We start from the raw sequence: 19772 nt of genomic DNA on the forward strand, positions 1-19772 counted from the left end.
ACAGCCAAAACATCCTAAAGAAGTTCATCTGGCATACACTGGATGTTAGAAGAGCCCTAAAAATCTATATTGCTAGATCACAAGACATATGTAAATCAGACTGCTTGTTCATCAACATCTCTCCTCTGAGAATGGGAAACAGAATGTCCAGGAATTCCATCGGTTCAATCCTGAAAGCTGCAGGTCTGCTGGTCTCCAGAGGCATTACAGCACATTCTTTATGCAGTGCTTCTACCAATGCAGTGTTCATTAACCAAGCTTCCAATGGTTATGTTACCTGTACTAGAGAATATGTTGCTTATTTTGGTATCACTGTGTAAATACTGTTCTTTTGTTTGTATATGTTTTCAAAAAAAATTAATAAAATGAAAAATTATGAAAAAAACCAAGCTTCTGTAGAGGAAATCTGCAGAGCAGCCACATGGTCTTCTATCTCAACATTCATTAGACATTACAAGATCCACACTATAGCATTAGCAGATGCAGCTTTTGAAGTAAGAGTTATGCAACACATTGTAACCATAGCTGAAGATTATGATGACCCACCCGACTAAGGGACACTGCTCTGGAAGGTCCCACACAGATGTCCTCTGCCTCTGAGGGAGAACAGTCTATTGGTGCTTACCTTTCCTCAGAGGTCAGGAGGATATCTCACTTCTCCCTACATCGTCATCTCTATTCAATCTGGTTTCTCTCTTCTTCCTTATCTGCATCTTTTCTTGGTCATGTTTCAGATAGTTCCTGTCATTACAGTTCTATTAATGTTTCTGTTAACAAGTTGTGTTTTCTAGTTAGATTATAGTTTAGCATGACTTTTACTGCTGCTTGGTCCCAAAACTGAAAGGGGCAGGTTATCCAAAAGGCACCAAAAGGAAGGAGAAAAAAGTGTTTCCTGCTTCCATAGAGGAACATTGGAATAACCCACACAGATGTCCTCCTGACCTCTGAGGAGAAAGAACCCTTCACAGTAAGTACCAATGGGCCATTTTCCTCCCAGTCTCCCAATAAACTACTTTAATTTTAGAGAAATTCTTATTGTGATAAATTTTCCTCACTATTTTAAAAATAAAAAAGAATAGTACCAATGACTTTCAACTTCTGTCAGATTTATAGAGCACTTGAAAAAAAATGAACCATATTGATCAGTGTAACTGAATTTTGTGTTCCTGGTATTTTTGTAAGTCATACTGCTTTGAGGTTAAATATTTAATATATTTTATGAATACCTCTCATGACTAGGATTTTCTGTTACAGTTTAACAGCATGTTGTTGTACTGTGTGCCCAAGCTGCGTTTGATAGGCCAGAAATTCAGTGTTCGAGAGAAGATAGATATTGCAGGATTACAGGTTTGTTACTTGATCTTTTCTTTTTGCTCATGTATGTTTAATCCATGGATTTAATCGCTAAATCCCCCCCCCCCCCGGCTGAAAAACAAACACTCTATGAACAAGGTAAAACAAAGGCAGTCCAGAAAGCAGAATTAACTGCTATTGTAGGCAGAACTGTAGGAAAGAGAGTTTGACATGCCCTGCCAACAGTTTTTAAAAATCAACTCAGGGAATTGTTTAATTGATACTGAAACACCTTTGATGACTGTGGAAAGGTGCTGAGAGTTTAATGCTGACTTGGGACAGGCAAGACATAAATACCCTTTCATTTAATTCTTATTTAAAATAATTGTAGACTGCCTCTCAACAAAAATGTCCTAGGCAGTTCACAACAAGATAGTAAAATGACACAATTGAATTTACAATATAGTTCCATATAGGACTCATGAGCCAAAATTCAGCACAAACATGAGCCATTTTGGAGCCCCCAAACTAATATTTGGGGGAAGGCATCTTCCCCGAACATTTACCAGATTGTTTTTCTGGTTCAGCTGTTCAGGACCATTTCAGTCTCACAGCTAAGCAGCGCAGGTCCACAGTGGGCGAGCTAGATTGAAATGGCTGGCAGCCATTTCACCAGTCAATTTTGCTTTCCCCCACTTTGAAGTGGGGGGAAGTAAAATGGACTTGTGAAATGACTGCAAGCCATTTCAGCCTAACAGTGATGGGTGCATCTGCCCCACCATTAAATTCATCAGTTCTGGACAGGCTAAATGGCTGCCATTTAACCCTTTCCAGGAGACCACCCCCCTCCCTTTCTCTTGGCCACAGCTTAGTAGACCAGCTTGGTTCAAATGGGGACCTTTTGGTTTGGTTCAGGTTTGGGGGCCACCCCAAAGTCCGAAGTGAATTTTTTAGGTTGTTCCTCATCCCTAGTTCTGTTTTAAAACCAGCAAATAAGAACAAATTAAGAACATTGCATAAAGTAGACAACAGCCAATTGTCAGCTGTTCAATTAAAAAGTGTCAGCATAAAGTAAATCAGCAAATGGGGATGACTGCTCAGTTAAAAACCCTCTGAAGTATGAAGCCTTGTCCTGGTGTCAAGAAACCCATTGATGGTACCAAGCATATAAAATGAGGGAGGGCATTCCATAGTCATAAGGGTGTCACTGAAAAGGCCCTGTCCCTCATAGCTGTCTGTCTTATAAGAACATAAGAGAAGCCATGTTGGATCAGGTCAATGACCCATCCAGTCCAACGCTCTGTGTCACACAGTGGCCAAAAAAACCAAGTGCCATAAGGAGGTTCACCAGTGGGGCCAGGACATTAGAAGCCCTCCCACTGTGCCCCCCCAAGCACCAAGAATACAGAGCATCACTGCCCCAGACAGAGAGTTCCAACAATACGCTGTGGCTAATAGTCACTGATGAACCTCTGCTCCATATACTTATCCAATCCCTTCTTGAAGCTGTCTATGCTTGTGGCCACCACCACCTCCTGTGGCAGCGAATTCATGTGTTAATCACCCTTTGGGTAAAGAAGTACTTCCTTTTTCAGTTCTAACCTGTCTTATGCTGGAAGGTGGCATGGTAGGGGCACATGATAAAAGGCCTCAACTATTATTGTGGTTTCTGGACAGAGTATATGGGGCAGGTGCTCTTTTAAGTAGCCATACTCTAGGTCATATAGGGCTTTAGGGGCCAAAGCCAGCACCTCAGATTGGAACTGGAAACAGACAATGAAGGACTTTAAGCCCTGGTGAAATATGTAGTCTAACCCAGCTAGCTATTTTGGCACTGAATTTTGAACTAATTTGAGGTTTTTAAACTGTTTTTAAGACAGCGCAATGTAAATATAATCTAGGACAAAAGTAGGGAATCTACAAGGCATCTACTTGTGCTTTTGAGATTTGGATCCCAGTTCTTAAGTATGTTTTCTCAGAGATGTCCCACCAGTTTCAGAATGGATTACAGCAGCGGTGTCAAACATGTGGCTCAGGGGCCAAATCAGGCCATTGGAGGGCTCCTATCAGGCCCCCGAGCAACTGGCTCTTGTCTGCTTCCTTCTCCCTTTCTCTTGCTTCCTTCTTCATCTCAGCTTGCTTTACAAGGCTTGCTCAGTTGCACAGGAGCTACAAGAGCAAAACTTCAATTTTCTTCATTGGTTGAGGCTCCTCCCCCTCCTGGTCCCCCGGGAAGGGAGGGAAAATGCCATAGCTTCCTTTGCCCAGTTCCCTGGATCCCCTGGGAGAAATACAAGAAAGCACCTTTAAGACCAACAAGTGCTAATGTTTTAATCATATTTTGTTTCAAGGTTTGGGGTTTTTTAGTTGTGTTTGTCTGTGTCCTTTAAAAAGTTTATATCTCTGCTACCTAATCTTAAATAGGTACACACATGGCCTGGCCCAATTCGGCCCAGCCTAACCCCATTTATATCAGATCCGGCCCTCATAACAAATGAGTTCAACAGCACTGGATTACGCCTTAATATTACACCTTAAAGAACTTAGTACCTGAAATGTTAGTGAAGTTGTTGTTCGGCAGTTAACACAGATGTTTTACTCCCAGTACCTTAAATTGGAGCCTCAGTTTCTTTTCTTGTTTCAAGTAACCATGTCATTGTTTTTACATTATTCTTCATTTAGAAGGTGTGAAGCTTGTGTGGGAGTCATGAAAATAACTGAAATCATCGCCCCCCCCCCAAATTCCACAATATTGAAATGTTTTTTTTCAGGTTCAAGAAATTGTCAAGCAAAATGTGGCTCATACATTCTCAATATTGGGGAAAAAGAGGTCATTGGAATTGCAAGCAAGGTATAGAATAAAGTGTATTCTATATATATGGATTTATTTTGACTAAAGTACCTCATTAAAAGCAGCAGATACAGGAATTTATTGTGCTATACTTTATTGTTTTATATAAGTAAGCTGAAAAAATAAGAGAGTAAAAAGGTTTGCTTTTAGTTATATGCAGCTTTCTACTGATTAAGTTGCATTTCAGATTTTATAATACATTAATTTTGTAATTTATTGTGGAAATCAATGTAATGAGTAAGTGATAATATTTGTATAAGTTTTCGTGTAAGATTGCAGATGTCAAAATTAAAATTGCTAATAGATATATAGTGCTGTAAAAATGTTACTCTGTGTGTGTTTTGACTTCACAGGACAGAAGATGAAAAGAAAGAATGGATTCAAGTTAGTATAACTATATTTTAACTATATCTTATTAATGATCTCACAGGTTGATGTAAGCTGCTTTGGGGAGATGAAATGGGGTATAAATGAAGTTAGTAAATGCATAATGAATATGGCAGGGAGAATACTCCCCCTCCCTGGCCCGCCACAGGTAGATGGCAGCATCATGAGTTCAGTATCCAGGCAGTTGTGAATTTGTCTTGCATACACTGGCATCAATACAATGGAAATTGAAGGGAAGTGAGTGAAGGAAAATGCCACATGTTCCCCTCTAGTGATGGGCACTACCTTCCATTTTCACATGGCATTTTTAAAGTTGCCAGAACCATGATTGAGCTGGAAACATTGACATGGGGGAAGGAGGATTCCTGCCTTCCCTCTCATACCATTTTCCAGAGCCAGAATGGCTAAGGAAGAGTAACTTGGTCATCTTTGGAGCTGCAGACAGGCAAATTACTCAACTTCCAATCATTTCAGCTCTGGGAAATTATACAGGGGGCAGGTGGGAACTATTATCCACCATGCTATTATCCCAGGTTTAATTGGGTTCCTGAAAAATGTCCTTTCCTGAAGTTGCAATATGACTGGAGGGAAAATAGGTTGGTTCCAGGGAGTCGAAACTGACTTTGTCAAAAAATGTAACATGTAGTTTGGTACTGTGTCCCTTCATTTACAATAGAAGATACGGGTTTTACAAATTCACCTGGTGTGAGCCTTGCTTCAAAATTCTTAACATCGTAGAAACAACACTTGAGGACTGTCTTCTACCACTGATAGGTCTTTCCTCTAAAGTTAAACACTGTATACACTTTTTTTTTTTCTGGGCATTGCATTCCAGGTCTTTCAAGCAACAATAGAAAAACATAAACAGAACAGTGAAACATTTAGAGCTTTTAATAATACTTTTTCTCAAGAAGATGAACATCTCCCAGATTCATCAGTAAGTGTTGAATGATCATTATTCCTATGGTTCCCCCCTCCTCCCCCGCAATTTCTGCTTAAATCCACATTTTCAATTTTGGTATAAATTGTACTTTCAAATGCACGTGAACTGTGTTATTTTGCTGATAAATTGGGTAGCCAAGCACAGGTTATCTCTGATTTTGAGAGCCACTGACAGACAGATGTGATGTTGTGTTATACAGAAATGATTACTAATTTTCAAGTATTTTAAAACTTTTGGTGGTCTCATGGGCAGATAAGCAGTGGCTGGTGTGATATTGTGTAATAGCTTGTATGTCTGGTATTTAAACCCATGTTCAAATCCTCCCTTAGTTATGAAGTTCATTTTATTATTTGATAAGTAATCTCTTAACTAGGTCTCTTCCTGCTCAAGACCTTTGGTCACAGGAGCTTAATAATAAAGGAAAGGAAGAAAAAGGATTATACCTCTATTACAGAGTGTTTGTTGGGATAAATGCTGGTATCAGTCCCTTGGTGGAAGGATGGGAACAATATAATAACGTATACTATACAGTGTATCATATGTAAACTATTTGGAATGACCATATTACTGCTTATATTTGTAATGTGATTAGCAAATATTACATGTGTAGGAAAGCATCCGTGATGAGTGAAATATCTTCCAATAATTTGCTTTGGCATTTGTCTCTGCCAGTTCTATGATCTATACCAGCTTTCTGCAATTACACCATATTGTGAGCACTAGTTAGTGACTGGGTGGGAAGTTGGCATGGCATAGCCCAATCTTGGCAGATCTTGGAAGCTAAGCATTGATAGTTCTTGGATGAGAGGTTATCGAGGAAGGCTCTTCAGAAGACAATGGTAAATCACCTGTACTTTTCACTTGCCTTGAAAGCCGATTGCTGGGGTTGCCATAAATTGGTTGCAATGTGATGGCACTTACATACATAGTTAGTGACTAGTGTAATCATAGCAACACCCCCACTTGACTTAAACAGGATTGCCAACTTCCAGGTGGGGCCTGGAGATCTCCTTCTATTACAAGTGATCTCCAAACAAGATCTTGAGAAAATACCTGCTTTGGAGGGTGGGCTCTATGGCATTATATCCTGCTGAGGTCCTTCCCCTTCTCAAACCCTACCCTTCCCAGGCTCCACCACCAAAATCTCCAGGTGTTTCCCAACCCAGATCAGGCAACCCTGATTATACATCATGGGATATCTTGTAAGGGCCAGGGAAGGATGAGGGGTTATCATGTTGTACTGATACAGTAATTGTTGGGCCCTTCTGAAAGGCAAGGCCTCATAAGACTCAGCCATTAAGAAACTGTAGTTATAATCTCAAGAGTGCCATTAAAATGCTCTCTTCTTGAATTAATATGCTAGCGAACTCCTTGTCTTGCTACTGAAGAGTTTTCTTATGGCTTTTTTCCCTAGATAGCAAGCACCAGTTCAGTGGAATCCATGCCAGGGACAGATGGCAGCAGCAGCACATCTGGAGGGGTAAGTAGTTGCCTCATTTTAAAAAATGTGAAAATACTTCAATTTAAAGAGAGAGAAAATACTGTAACAGACAATGTCATATGCTTAGTCTGTGTAGTGATAGAATTTACAATTCAGAGGCATTCCTTCATATGTTACAGTGTTAAGGAATTGGCAATTTGTGGAAGTATACCCCTCCACCAAACACACATATACAATATCAGATACAACTTTTAAAATTACTAGAATACCTTTGAAAACATAGACTTGTCTCTCACCACCACTCTTGAATCTTAGCCAGTCCTTGTGTATCTTGAGTGAGGGGAAGGGTTTCCCTCTCTGCCTCAGAGTGTGAAATTGTCAAGGCAGCTGGAAAAGAACAACTGGCTATGGAGAGAGGGGAACAAAATCAATGCCATCCCACTATAGGCAGCTTGCCTTTTTCCTGGGTGGCTGTCGTGGCGGCGGTGGTGGGTTTGCTGTCTCTTCTCCAGACAGTTGCCTTGGTGCTGGCAATGGAGGCTGTGGAGAAAATGGTGGGAGACTGTTGGACACGATGGAACCTTAACTGTCCCACAGCTTAGAGAGGCTAGCAGCTTACCAGTCCTGCAGTTCCTTCAGCATTTTGAGATAGCAACCATAAGTCTTACCAGGCAATAATCTTACTCGCTTTCCTGGAACATGGGATGGATGTCAAACTGGGCAGTGGGGCTCACAAGAGCTGTAGGTATCATGGCAGAGAGCCACATGTGGCTCCCAAGCCAGTGAGTCTCAGCATTTTAAGCTATTCCTTCCTTCCTTACCAGGACAGGTATTTAGATATAGAATGGGATGATAAAGGGCAAAAACAAACAACAACAACACAAACTTGAGCATGGAAGATCAAAAAGAATAATTGTTACCCTGACCTGGCTAGCCGAGGCAATCCCGATCTTGTCAAATTTCAGAAGCTAAGCAGGGCTTACTCTGAGAAGTATTTAGATGGGAGACCTCCAGAGAATACCAGAAGCAGGAGGCAGAAGCAAACTATCAAGCCACTTGTCTGAACACCCTCCATGCCGCAGTAGGAATCACTAGAAATTGCCATGACTTGAGGCATGGGAACACACACACAAAATGCAAACAAAAAAAAAATTGTCAAATGGTCAAGAATATCAGAGAAACAAGGTAACAAATGAAAATAACAAGAATGGATTATTGTTAGCCCTTTAAAGACTGTAGGTCCCTGAACGCCAGTGCAAAACTAAAAAATTACTGCTGGGTGTATTTGTACCTGCATATGACTGAGTTTAAGATTAGATAAGAAGATAAGCTTGGTTGTACTAGCTGATTAGAAATCTTTGAATTATCAGGAGTGCTATTGGTTTTCTAACTGGTAGTAGGAAATCACAGTATTTTTTCTAAAGAATTTTTAGTATAAAACATGCAAATCTTAATTCAGAACCAAGTTAGTTCATGTTTCTTTTTCGTCTTTCATGCTCTTGATACTGATTGACATAGGAGGCAGTGTGTCATATTCTCAGGGTGCAGGCAGGCAAAAGTCCAAAGCCAGTCCAAGGTCAAAGTCCAGGAAGTCAAGCAGGAGCCAAGTCACCAATGCAGAATCACAAACCGGAATCAGAAGTCAATGTCCAAAAGCCAAAAGGTCAGGGTGCCAAGGAAATCAAGCAGATCAGTAAGGAGTGTGGATGCAAGCCAGAGAATAGACTTGTTGCTTCCACAAGGTTACCAGGTCCTGGGTGGGAGCTATATGGGAGTCTCAATCAGCCTGCTCCCTGGGTGGCAGTGACTCTGCTAGAACTCAGGGCTGAGAGATCTGAAGCCTCAGCGTGCCTCATGTCTTCGCTCTGAAAGTTCTTTCCAGAGCCTGCTTTGAACTCTTGAGATGGGAGGAGGAGAGCTTGGAGGAGATTGATCGTCAACAGCTGACACTGGTGCCTGGAGAGTGATTGATGGGCCAGCTGTTGTTTGTTCACCTGAGGAACTGGCTGACAACTCTTCCAGTTCTGTTAAACCCTCCAGCTCCTCCTCGTCAGGGCTCATGACACAGTGCTTCTGGTTTTAAAATTCATCAGTAGGGGACAGGCTCCTCTCTTTATTTCAGCTCTACCGTACCAGGTATTTCTGTTAATCAGAGCTGTCGCTTGATTAAAGAAATGTTGGTCAATTAAGCATGTGAATTTAATCAATTACTTTATCAGCTGCTTGAACTTGCATATATTTTCATATGAATGAGAATAATACTTCTGAAGAACAGAGCATGCTTTTTTTGCAGGAGGCGCCATCTCGTTGGTGGAACCACCTTCCAGAGATGGTGCGAGCCCTGCGGGACCTGAATCAGTTCCGCAGGGCTTGCAAAACATTTCTTTTCCAGCTCGCTTTTGAGACAGAACCTGATTAACCTGACGTGTGGCCACCCAGCCATCTTGTGGATATTATGACTTACAGTATTTTAGCACCTAATTTATATATTTTATCTATTTTAAAAATTTATTATGTAATTGATTATATTTAAAACTGTCTACATTGTTTTACTTGAATCATGGAATTCCATGTCTGCCTTTGACGGGGGAGGGCGGGATATAAAAATAAAGTTATTATTATTATTATTATTTTGGAAATGGCATTACTCCTATATCAGTGTGGAGAAATGTGCCTTCGAAGATGACTTCTGTGGTTTGATAACTATAGCTTAGAGGTTATTTTTTTAAAACATGCTTCCTAATTAATCAAGGGAAACTTTCAGCAAATCAGTTGAGCCCATGTTTTTCACACTGTAGCAAACAAAAGCTGCATAGTGCAGCAAGCAACTTGTATCTACTCCAGAGGTCCTTACAGGTCATAGTTTTAATAAAACATATGGAGAGAACTTGAGAAAATAAGCTGTGCCGTATGTTATCTGCAGGGTATGCTGCCAGAATGATTTCCTAGGGGACTGGGGAGGAAGGAGGAGGCTGTGTTGCTGAACCTTTTAAAAACCTTTAAAAGTATAGATGCACCTTGCAAGTGTCAACAATGAATGAAAACTCTTACAATACTTAATGTGAATGATTAAATACTTTATCATAGAGTGTTTGAAAGTGGTGCAAGAAAAATGCAAGTAGTTGCTGTTGTATGGCTATATGCACGAGTCTTACTGATGCATGTATAGCTCACACTGAGATAAAGAGACATCTTGCTGTTTTGTCAATGTGCTTTTTGAGGGGGAATAAAATAATGACATGTGCACTGTCTTCTGAGGCCTGGTTTTAGAGCACAGTGTGCTGTACTATTATAGAGTTCAGTTCTCTTGGATGCTACATTTCCCTTTAGCCTCTTAGCAAGCTCTGGGCAAATGTGAAGCTGGGAACCAACATGAACTAGCTGCCATGAAACAATAGGAGATGCTGCTGCAAGTGCCTGAAGAAAGCCACAATCACCCCAAGCTGTGGCACTGCAGTACTGTGGCCCGTGACAAAGAGTTGTTGCAACTATTCCCAGTGATCCATCCATGGTGCTTCTTAGCCATCAGTGCATTTGGGATTTACTAAGACTTGACTACTTGTACTGGTATGGGGAAGGGCAATAATTGTGTCAGGTGCAAGGAGGAACTTTCACTGAGCACTTGGGCTGTGCTTTCAACAATTGTTAAGATCCTGTGAGAAGTGAGAAGCACTTTCTCGTAAGCATTTTTATTGATTTAAAAATCTAACATTAAAAAGAACATCAGCTTTTTATGTTTTCAGTTCATAGAAATCTTGTGAATACTTTTGTTGCAGTCGTATGACCTCTTTAAAATTTCATTTTAAAAACTTCCCAGTACTATGCATATCTGTTACAATAAATATTGCTTGTGTCTTCAGTTGCAGCCTGTCTGCTAAAAATAGTGCTTCTTAAAAATTACAGTAAAAGCATCAAAAGAAACTGAAACTAAAGTTCATATTTCCACATCCTCATTTATTTTAACATGTTGGACAAGAGCCCCCACATGAATTGTGCCATCTGAAAGGTTGTGTTAAAAGTGCAGCCTTTTTTGCTTTAAAGCTTATGCAGCTAAGCCACTTGGTGGTAGTGGTAGTCAACACACTGGAAGCAGACTGACTTCCTCATTCTCTCCAGCCTGCTAAATAAATATTTAGCAAACTGAGATATAAATAGCTTTAGCTGGAAAACTGTATACCCTGTTGCTAAAAAGAACAGGGGTGAAATGTAATAATACTAAAATACGTTAGTACATAACTACAGAGAATTTTCATTCAAAAGACAAAACTGTTTCTGTGGCTTTTAAATGTGACTATCAGTACTACTAGCAGAATTACCCATCTTCAGCATCCTTTATACAGTGTTTACACATTCAATTCTGTGTCCTGCAAACATTCCCTAAAATGTAAACTCAAAACCTGAAGCATTTACATGGGTAAAATAAGTGGAATAAGTTTCAGCATATTCACTGAATATGTAAAATGTAATATAAAAAGTTACATAATTTATGTTTTAACAAGTTATATGATATAGCAAGCTGGGAACTCATGACAGAGTGAGAGATGGGGGTTAGGCTAAAGAACTGGCAAATCCACCCTCCAACCCAAGTCGTCTTGCATGGGATCCTAAAAGCTCTACATTCTTATGCTTGCAGACTGCAGCGTAGCTGCTAGGCTGCATGAGCAGAGTTTGCTTCCCTGGATGGGAAGAGTCAGGGGGCGCCCGTTTCGGCGCGCAGAGAAAAAGGGAGGATCTGCGCTCCTCGTTGGCTCCTTCGTCTTGGCAGATGATCGGCTGAGGCTTTTCTTTTGTTTTTGGTTGGACGTTTGTTGGGGCAGTCAACTGGGCAGCGGCGGGTGAAGCGTTGGCTGGAGTGTCGCTGTCGGCTGGAGCGTCGTCTGCAGTGCTGCGGGCTGGCGGTGGCATTGGAGGAGGTGGAAGACGTGGCGTTGTCCTTCTTGTTGGCTGAGTCTGCCTAGGGTTTGGGGTCTGCTGGGGCAGGGGTTGTGGAGCCCAGGGGTTGGTCTTTCCCCTTTTAATTTTTTGAGGGGTGGGCCTGTGGGGCAACCTGGGTTTTTTTTTAATTATTGCCCTTGAGGTTGGCAAGTGACCATTTTGGAGAGCCTCCCCCCCCATTTTTTTCCTACTGGAGACATTGGTGTGCAGCAGAGGCTTTTGTGGCCATTTTGAGTTCCCTTTCTTCTTCCAGGGGGAAGCCATTTTAGAGTGGAGCTGCAGGAGGCCATTTTATGGTCTTGTGCTTGCTATTTAGATGGCTGGTGGAAAAGGGTCGGGCAAGCCCAAAGGAAAAAAGCCAGCACCTAAGGCGCCCAAGGCTCCTGCGAAAAGGCCACCAACGCCATTATCCTCTTCTGATGAGGAGGGTGACATGGTGGTTGATTCCAATATTGCTTGTAGATTGAGAGCATTGGAACAGGCAGCGGGCATCCTTTCTCCAGGTGGGGAGGATGGTGTGAGGCAATCTAAGAAGGGTAAGCAGGCGAGTATTCTCACCAGGCTGTCTATTCTTGAGGGCAGGTCTGGTGGAGTCGTGCCTGGCAGGGACACTGGCCTTTGCAGTCCAGAGGTGGGTTTGATGGCGGCTGGAGCATCAGGGGTCGGTTTGCCATTGGTTCCTGCTGGATTTGGAGATAGGTCGGGTGATAATTTACAGGCGGGGCCTGGGCAGGTTTGGCCATGTGGAGCATAGGGGCCTGCTTCAGCGGCCGGGCTGGGCGCTTCCATGTCAAGCGCAGGGGTACCTGCCTCTTCTGCGTTGGGTGCGTTTCAGAATTGGGCTTGGCCATTTGGGCAAGGTGTTCCTGGTGTGTACCCGAGCGCAGGGCATCCTGGCATGGCTGGTTCCCTTTATGGGGGCACCCTCAACATATGGGATGGTGCCTTTTGCTGCTTTGCCGTTTGGGGAGGTTGCCTTGCTGCTGGGGGACCACTTGCTTCCCGCAATTAGGGAAAAAATATTAAAAGGGGAGTACGTGGATATTTTTTCTCTTCTCTTTCGGGAGGTTGAGAAAAAAGACAAGGAAGAATTGGATGAGAAAGAGAAGGAAAAATTGAAAAAACGGAAGGTGGACAGGACCTGGGCTAATTGGCTTCCTGGGTTCTGTATTTATGCCGGGGTGATTGTGAGGGCGCAGCTGTGGCGGGCAGCATCCCTGTTCCAGTATTTGGACATAATTTATAAGGGCTATACGGCCTTTAGTGGACCAGCCTGGTTACAATATGACCAGGAATTTAGGATGAGGACTGCCCTGTATCCATCCCTTCAGTGGGATCGGATCCATCAGCAGCTTTGGCTGCAGGTTATGTCCCCGGCTAGGCCTAATCTGGGTGATTGCTCTGATAGTGGTCACTTGGTGAGTAGATCATCCACATCCGCTGCTGGTTCATCAGGCTCTCCCCACGGTGCAGCGGGGCAGGCGATTCAACCCCGCATGCTCTGTTGGGAATTTGGATCCCTTGGGGTATGTAATAGGAAGGTGTGCCAGTTCAAGCACGAGTGCCCCATGTTTGGTAGTTCCCACTCATTCGACAACTGCCCTAGAGCCCGTGGGCGTAGAAATACGAAGAAGCCTGGCAGGAGTGGAGGTGCCTTTCCAGCTAAGAAAGGGGCCCAGCCCGATAAGGGTGGGACCTCTTGAGCAGTGGCTGTCGAGGTACCCTAGAAGGGTTGATAGTTTGTATTTGTTAGAAGGTTTTAAAGTTGGGTTTAGGATCCCTTTTCAGGGTCCTCGAGTTCCGTTTATGTCAGGAAACCTTAAGTCAGTTCAGGGCTTGGAGCAGGTCGTTAAGGACAAGATTGCAAAAGAGCTGGCTGAGGGAAGGATACTGGGTCCTTTTTCACATCCTCCAGTGAGTACTCTTAGAGTCTCACCTTTCGGTGTGGTGCCTAAAAAGGCGCCTGGTGAATTTCGTTTGATTCACCATTTGCCTTTTCCTAAGGGGAAGTCCGTGAATGATGGGATCCCGGAGCACTTATGATCTGTTAGGTACACCAGCTTTGACCAGGCTATTGCCGTGGTGCGTTGTTGCGGGGTGGGGGCAGAATTGGCAAAATGCGACATTAAGTCTGCGTTTCGCCTTTTACCTGTCCATCCTGATGATTTTGAACTTCTAGGGTTTTCTTTTGAGGGTCAATTTTACATGGATAGAGCATTGCTAATGGGCTGCTCTGTGTCATGTTCGGCTTTCGAGCGTTTCAGCACATTTTTGGAATGGGCTGTGCAGGAGAAAGTAGGTTTGCAGGATGTCGTTCATTATTTGGATGACTACCTTTTTGTGGGTCCCGGGGGGACTGGGCGTTGTGGGCAGTTGCTGTCTGGCTTTGTTGAGCTGGCGGCAGAGCTTGGGGTTCCTTTAGCACCTGAGAAAACTGAAGGTCCAACCCAGAGGTTGACCTTTTTGGGGATTGAGATTGACACTATTGTGCAGTTGTCTAGGGTGCCTCTTCAGAAAATAGTGGAGCTGAGGGCTAGGATTTCTACCTTTCTTCTTAAAAGGAAGGTTACTTTGTTGGAGTTGCAGCAGCTAGTTGGACACTTCAACTTTGCTTGCAAAGTGGTTGCTCCTGGGAGGGCTTTTCTTAGTAGGCTGTGCGATGCTATGGCAGGGTTACGCTTGCCTCAGCATGGAACTAGGGTCACCTGCAGCATGAGGGATGATTTGAGGGTTTGGCAGGAATTTTTGGAGTCCTTTAATGGAGTCTCTTTTTGGAGGGACGATATGAGGCTCGAAGCTGAGCTTCAGGTCATGTCGGATGCTGCTGGTTCCTTGTCTGATGCTGGGTTTTGGAGTCTATTTCCGTGGATATTGGTGCTTGGATAGTTGGCCTGACTCCTGGGTAAAGGTTGGTATGAACTGGGATTTTACGTTTCTCGAGTTCTTTCCTATTTTAGTCGCGGTTTGGCTGTGGGGGAAGGATATGGCCAATCACACTGTCCATTTTTGGTGTGGGGGAAGGATATGGCCAATCACACTGTCCATTTTTGGTGTGGTCCACGTCATTAATTCCCTTTCATCCAAATCTGGCCGGGTTATGAGATTGGTGAGGGCCTTCACTCTGCGCTGTTTGCGGCTTAACATTTTGTTTTTAGCCAAGCATGTTCCTGGGGTGAGAAACGGGGTGGCTGACGCTCTGTCTCGTAAACAGATGAAGAGGTTTTGTCAGCTGGCCCCAGATGCCGACAGAGAGCTGGGAGGGCTTTTACAATTTTACATGGATTTTTGTTTATACATTCGAATGGTAGCTCATTGACGAAGCATCAGTTTTGGTCAGTAACGTCACGGGCTTTGGGTGAGTTGGGGTTGTCTGGGCTGTGGTTTGGGACCCACTCCTTTAGAATTGGGGCAGCCTCAACAGCGGCTGTCATGGGGTATCCTTCCACTTCCATTCAGAGATTGGGCAGGTGGCATTCCTCGGCCTATAAGGCTTACGTGCGACCTTTTATTAGGCTGTGAGTGACTTGGTGTCTGTTTATTGTTGGTTCTGTTCTTGTTTAACTGTTTTTTCTCTTTAGATGCTGTTGTTCCTGGCCAGAGGAGCCGAGTTCTCATATGCGGCCATAGCCACATGTTTTGGGCCACTCATCAGGCTCGGAGAACTGCGGTTGGCTCTCAGCTGGGACTCAGCCAGCATGTGTGTATCGAATGGCGGGGGCGCCGGGGCCTTCAGTGGCCGGGCCTGCTGCCTTTGTTGTGTAAAGATTGTGTGGGGGGTCCTCCTCGGGTTTTAATTGTTCACCTGGGAGGTAACAACCTGGGACTCTTAAAGGGCAAGGCCTTAGTTTGGCAGGCCCGGGATGATTTCCAACACATTCGGGAGTGATGGCCTGGGACCACCATAATTTGGTCAGCCATGCTGCCCCGCCTGGTGTGGCATTGTGCTTGGGATCCTGCAGCTATAGAAAGGGCCCGGTATAAGGCTAATAAGGAGATCAGGAAGGTGCTGGAAAAGGGGTTGGGCCACTATTTGCCCCATCCGGACATTTTGTTGAAATTTCCTGACCTCTACAGAGGGGATGGGGTCCATCTCTCAGAAAAGGGTAATATGCTTTTCCTGAGAGATTTGCAGCAAGGGTTGCAGGTGGCTTTGGGCCTCCCAGTGGGCGCTAAGCCCTAAGTAGAGACTTGGCGTTAGTAGTGGCAGGTTTTGGGGGTTTAGGCCACTATGCATCTAGGGGAGGACTGTGAAGCATCCCCCTTTTGGAGAATTTGGGGTCTGGCATAATCAGTCTTCAGGTTTGAAGTCCCGGGTTTGGAGAATGCAGACTGTCCGGGAGGCTCGGCTAGAGGGTGCCTTTCTGGCGAGACGTGCGTCTGGGTTTGGGCCCTCTGGTGCGTGTCTCCCTGCTGGGCCTGCCTGGAGGGAGCAGAGTAACACTCAGCTCCAGCTGGGGGGCTGGGTCTCTTGCCCATTAATGGCAGGGAAGCGGTCGCGGTGACCCCTGGCCAGGCCGCTGGTGGGGTACCCTTGCTGTTTAATAAAATATTGAATAAAGTGGCCCAATTTAATACCAATACTCTGTGTCTGACTCTTTATTCCATCCTTGGGGAGCAATGTTTGAACAGATCCGTTTCCCTCTCTTCTTTAACTGACTCAAAGCTGCCCAAGGGAATGAACATGCTAGCTCATCAGTGTGGGCCTTTCCTGCTTTTAAAAATTAATATGTTTATTTTTTTCTGCATACCTGGGAAGTCCCTCCCCCCCAATCTGATGAGCACTCTTTTTAACACTGCGGCGTCCTGGAGAGAATGCCTATGCATAGCCCTTAGCATCCTGATGGGGGATAAATCACATTTTTCTGCATTTTTGGGAAATCCAGTGTTCACAAACATCTGCCCTTGTTTGTAGGTGATCTTATTTCTCCACTCATACAGAAACATATTGCCAGGTATTCTGCCTAGGTTTTTTTTAGGGCATTTAGGATATTCTGCAGAGGAATTGTGCAGCAGCTAAGCAATTTTGCAATAAACTAGTGACAGCTATTTTGCAATAAACTAGTGACAGCTACTGTAGCAGTTTGTTTGGGACAGTGAAAAAGTAAAGTTGCAAGCTGTTGACACAGTTGTGATTTCTGACTAATCCTAAATGATCCAGCAGCAAAATTCTAGCTTGTGGTGGATTGTCTCCTTAACTAGATTGGTCTACAAAGCCTGAAATGAATGCCATTAATGGCTGCTCATTTAAGACTCTTGTAACTATTTGTTTCCATAATAATTCCTATAATTTACAACCACTATAAAGTACTGTACTGAAATAATCCCTGAGTGTGTGACCAACATATCCTTTCTGTAATGGGAGCATCAAGGATGTGTATGCAAATGTCCTTACAAAATCTATAATGAACTCCATAAAGTTTAATAACAAGCTATATATGTACTTAATAAAAGATTAACACCTTGCTCTTGCGGGGCAAGAAAAGATGTTAATATGAATGATACAGCTTTCTCAAGTGAGCTTAGTGGTTAGTTGTGAATAGTGGTATAGTTTGCTGCTTTGCTCATACTGGATATTATTAAACAAATAAAATCATGATTAGTTTCATGGAGTTAGATCCTGATGGTTTTCCACTCACACAAGGGGCTTCTATCAGTGGAACACTAGTTTGCTCTTTACATGCAGGTGTGGAGCAAGGAGAGCCAACAACTTTAGATGAGATAATAAAAGTCCAACTTTATTTACATCGATCCAAAAGGAGATCTGCAGTCCCTATAGGCCAACCCCAATCCAAACCCATTCACAGTGTGGACAATTGGTGGGCAAGAGTCTGGTCTCCTCTATTTACATCCCAGATTTTACAGATGGGGCTACCCTTGCTCCAAACCTAGAGACATCACATGTATACAGCTCAGGCTGCTCCTTACCAAACCTTCATGATGTTTGAGGGATGTGCATCAGTGTGGTATAGAGAACCAGCATAGTGTAATGGTTAAGAGCACTGGATTCTAATCTGGAGAACTGGGTTTGATTCCCTACTCCTCCACATGAAGCCCGCTGTGTGACCTTGGGCAACTCACAGTTCTTGCAGAACTCTCTCAGCCCCACTTACCTCACAAGGTGTCTGTTTTGCATAGAGGAAGGGAAGGCGATTGTAAGCCACTTTGCGACTCCTTAAGGTAGAGAAAAGCAGGGTATAAAAACCTACATTTCTTTTTCCTGTCCTCTTAGCCACTGGTCTTATGGGTCAAGAACAGTGGCACCACTCAAGGAGTCTCTGTCCCAGGTCCATGAAGGAAGCAGATGAAGTAGCGTTGGTTTTATACCCCATCCTTCATTACCTGAAGAAGTCTTAGAGCAGCTTACAATTACCTTCCTTTCTTCTCCCCACAACACACCCTCTGAGGTAGGCAGGGCTGAGAGAATTCTGAGAGAATTGTGACTGACCCAAGGTCACCTAGCTAACTTTATGTGGAGGAGTGAGCACTAAAGCCCCAGGCCTGCTCTGAGGAATACCACTTCACCCAATAAATGATACTTCAGGGTTGTCACCAAAGCTGTACTGTGTGGGAAAAGCAGCTTTTCCCACACTGTCGTGACCACAAGGGAAAGATCAGCTGCTTGGTCCCCCTTTATCTGCCTGCCCCAATGGCTTCCAAGAGGCCATGCCACAGATACCCCAGGAAAATAGAAAAGCCTTGGTCCCAAAGATGGGGCCTATGTGCACTACCCCTGCTAGCCCCTGCCCTGCTGGAAGTACCAGCTATACCAATGTGGCCTGTTCAGATGGTAGGGGTTCAGATGGCCCAACACTGCATGAATTGAAAGGTTCACCAGTCATGTCAAAGTACTTATATGCTTCTTTGCAGTCCACCACTGCATTGCCATGCTGAATCCCATATTGCATCATGCTCTATGTACCATACAGTCCCTCTGTACTTGATGGGGTCTGTCTGGGATTCCATACAGTCCTGTCTGCATTTAGCATTTGAGAATATCCATGCACTTTGCAGTATTGTACACATGCACAATGATTTTTGATAGCCTACTGGACCTATGTGCACTGCCCCTGCTAGCCCCTGCCCTGCTGGAAGTACCAGCTATACAATATGCCAATGTGGCCTGCTCAGCATTTGGTCCTTGAGTGGCACCCACCTCTCTGTTGCCCTGGAGTGGCACCACTCTCCCTGGTGTTGGGTGTCGCTTCCCTTATTAATCCTTTTGGGAACCATCAAAACCATCCGAAATGTCTCAGATGGTTTACTCTCTTTGGAGAGGAACATACCTACTACTGGTGATACGGTGCTGGACTGTAACCTGTTCTTGCACAGAGACACTTCTATCTGTTGGAGGTGCAGCCTCACAGAGATTCCTTTCAAAAAATTTTATCTGCTAGCCTTGGGATGAAAGCCTTGCACTCAGTTTGGGAACCCAGAGCAGGGCAGGGATCTCCAACCAAAGGAGACTCCAGGGCTCTTAGGCCTAAAGGAGGATGAGCATGGCTAGAAGACCAGGGGCAAGTTGTCAGAAAGGAGAGAGTGGCTCTATAAGGAAAGAGACCATGCACACACCAACTGGTTTAGCACCCTTGCATCCTGAATGCAAACCAGGGGGAGGACACATACCTGGAACAGCAGTGATACCTTGAGAATGTAATTGACTTTTAAAAATTTCTGTGCTACCATGCAGCATGTTAGCAAGTTCAACTATTGTTAAGGGTGTTTAATAGCTGTCTAGCTTCTCTTGAAAATGTCAAGGATCATTTGGCTATGAAAGTTTTTATGGGCCAAAGTTTACTGGCAGAGCTTGGGTCAAGGTACCTCTGGCAATCTTCAAGAACCTCTGCTGTTTGCACTTGTTAGACCTCTGCCATACTGAGGCCAGATTTCCTTTTTAAAATAACATGACAGGGCTCAAGTTGTCC

At 43.9% G+C, this 19772-nt stretch overlaps 1 protein-coding gene across 5 annotated transcripts in view; it reads left to right on the forward strand.

Moving 5' to 3' along the window:
* FGD3 (FYVE, RhoGEF and PH domain containing 3) overlaps positions 1-19772 on the forward strand; it is a 189235-nt gene that overhangs the window by 150476 nt on the left and 18987 nt on the right. For all 5 annotated transcript variants that reach the window (XM_060239800.1, XM_060239797.1, XM_060239799.1 and 2 more), the window contains exons 11-15: positions 1255-1347; positions 4065-4144; positions 4498-4528; positions 5367-5468; positions 6889-6954. In XM_060239800.1, coding sequence (XP_060095783.1) covers positions 1255-1347; positions 4065-4144; positions 4498-4528; positions 5367-5468; positions 6889-6954 — 372 coding nt within the window. The remainder of the gene's footprint in view (positions 1-1254; positions 1348-4064; positions 4145-4497; positions 4529-5366; positions 5469-6888; positions 6955-19772) is intronic.

Source organism: Heteronotia binoei, chromosome 5 (assembly GCF_032191835.1).
Source record: "Heteronotia binoei isolate CCM8104 ecotype False Entrance Well chromosome 5, APGP_CSIRO_Hbin_v1, whole genome shotgun sequence".
Taxonomy (NCBI): Eukaryota; Metazoa; Chordata; class Lepidosauria; order Squamata; family Gekkonidae; genus Heteronotia; species Heteronotia binoei.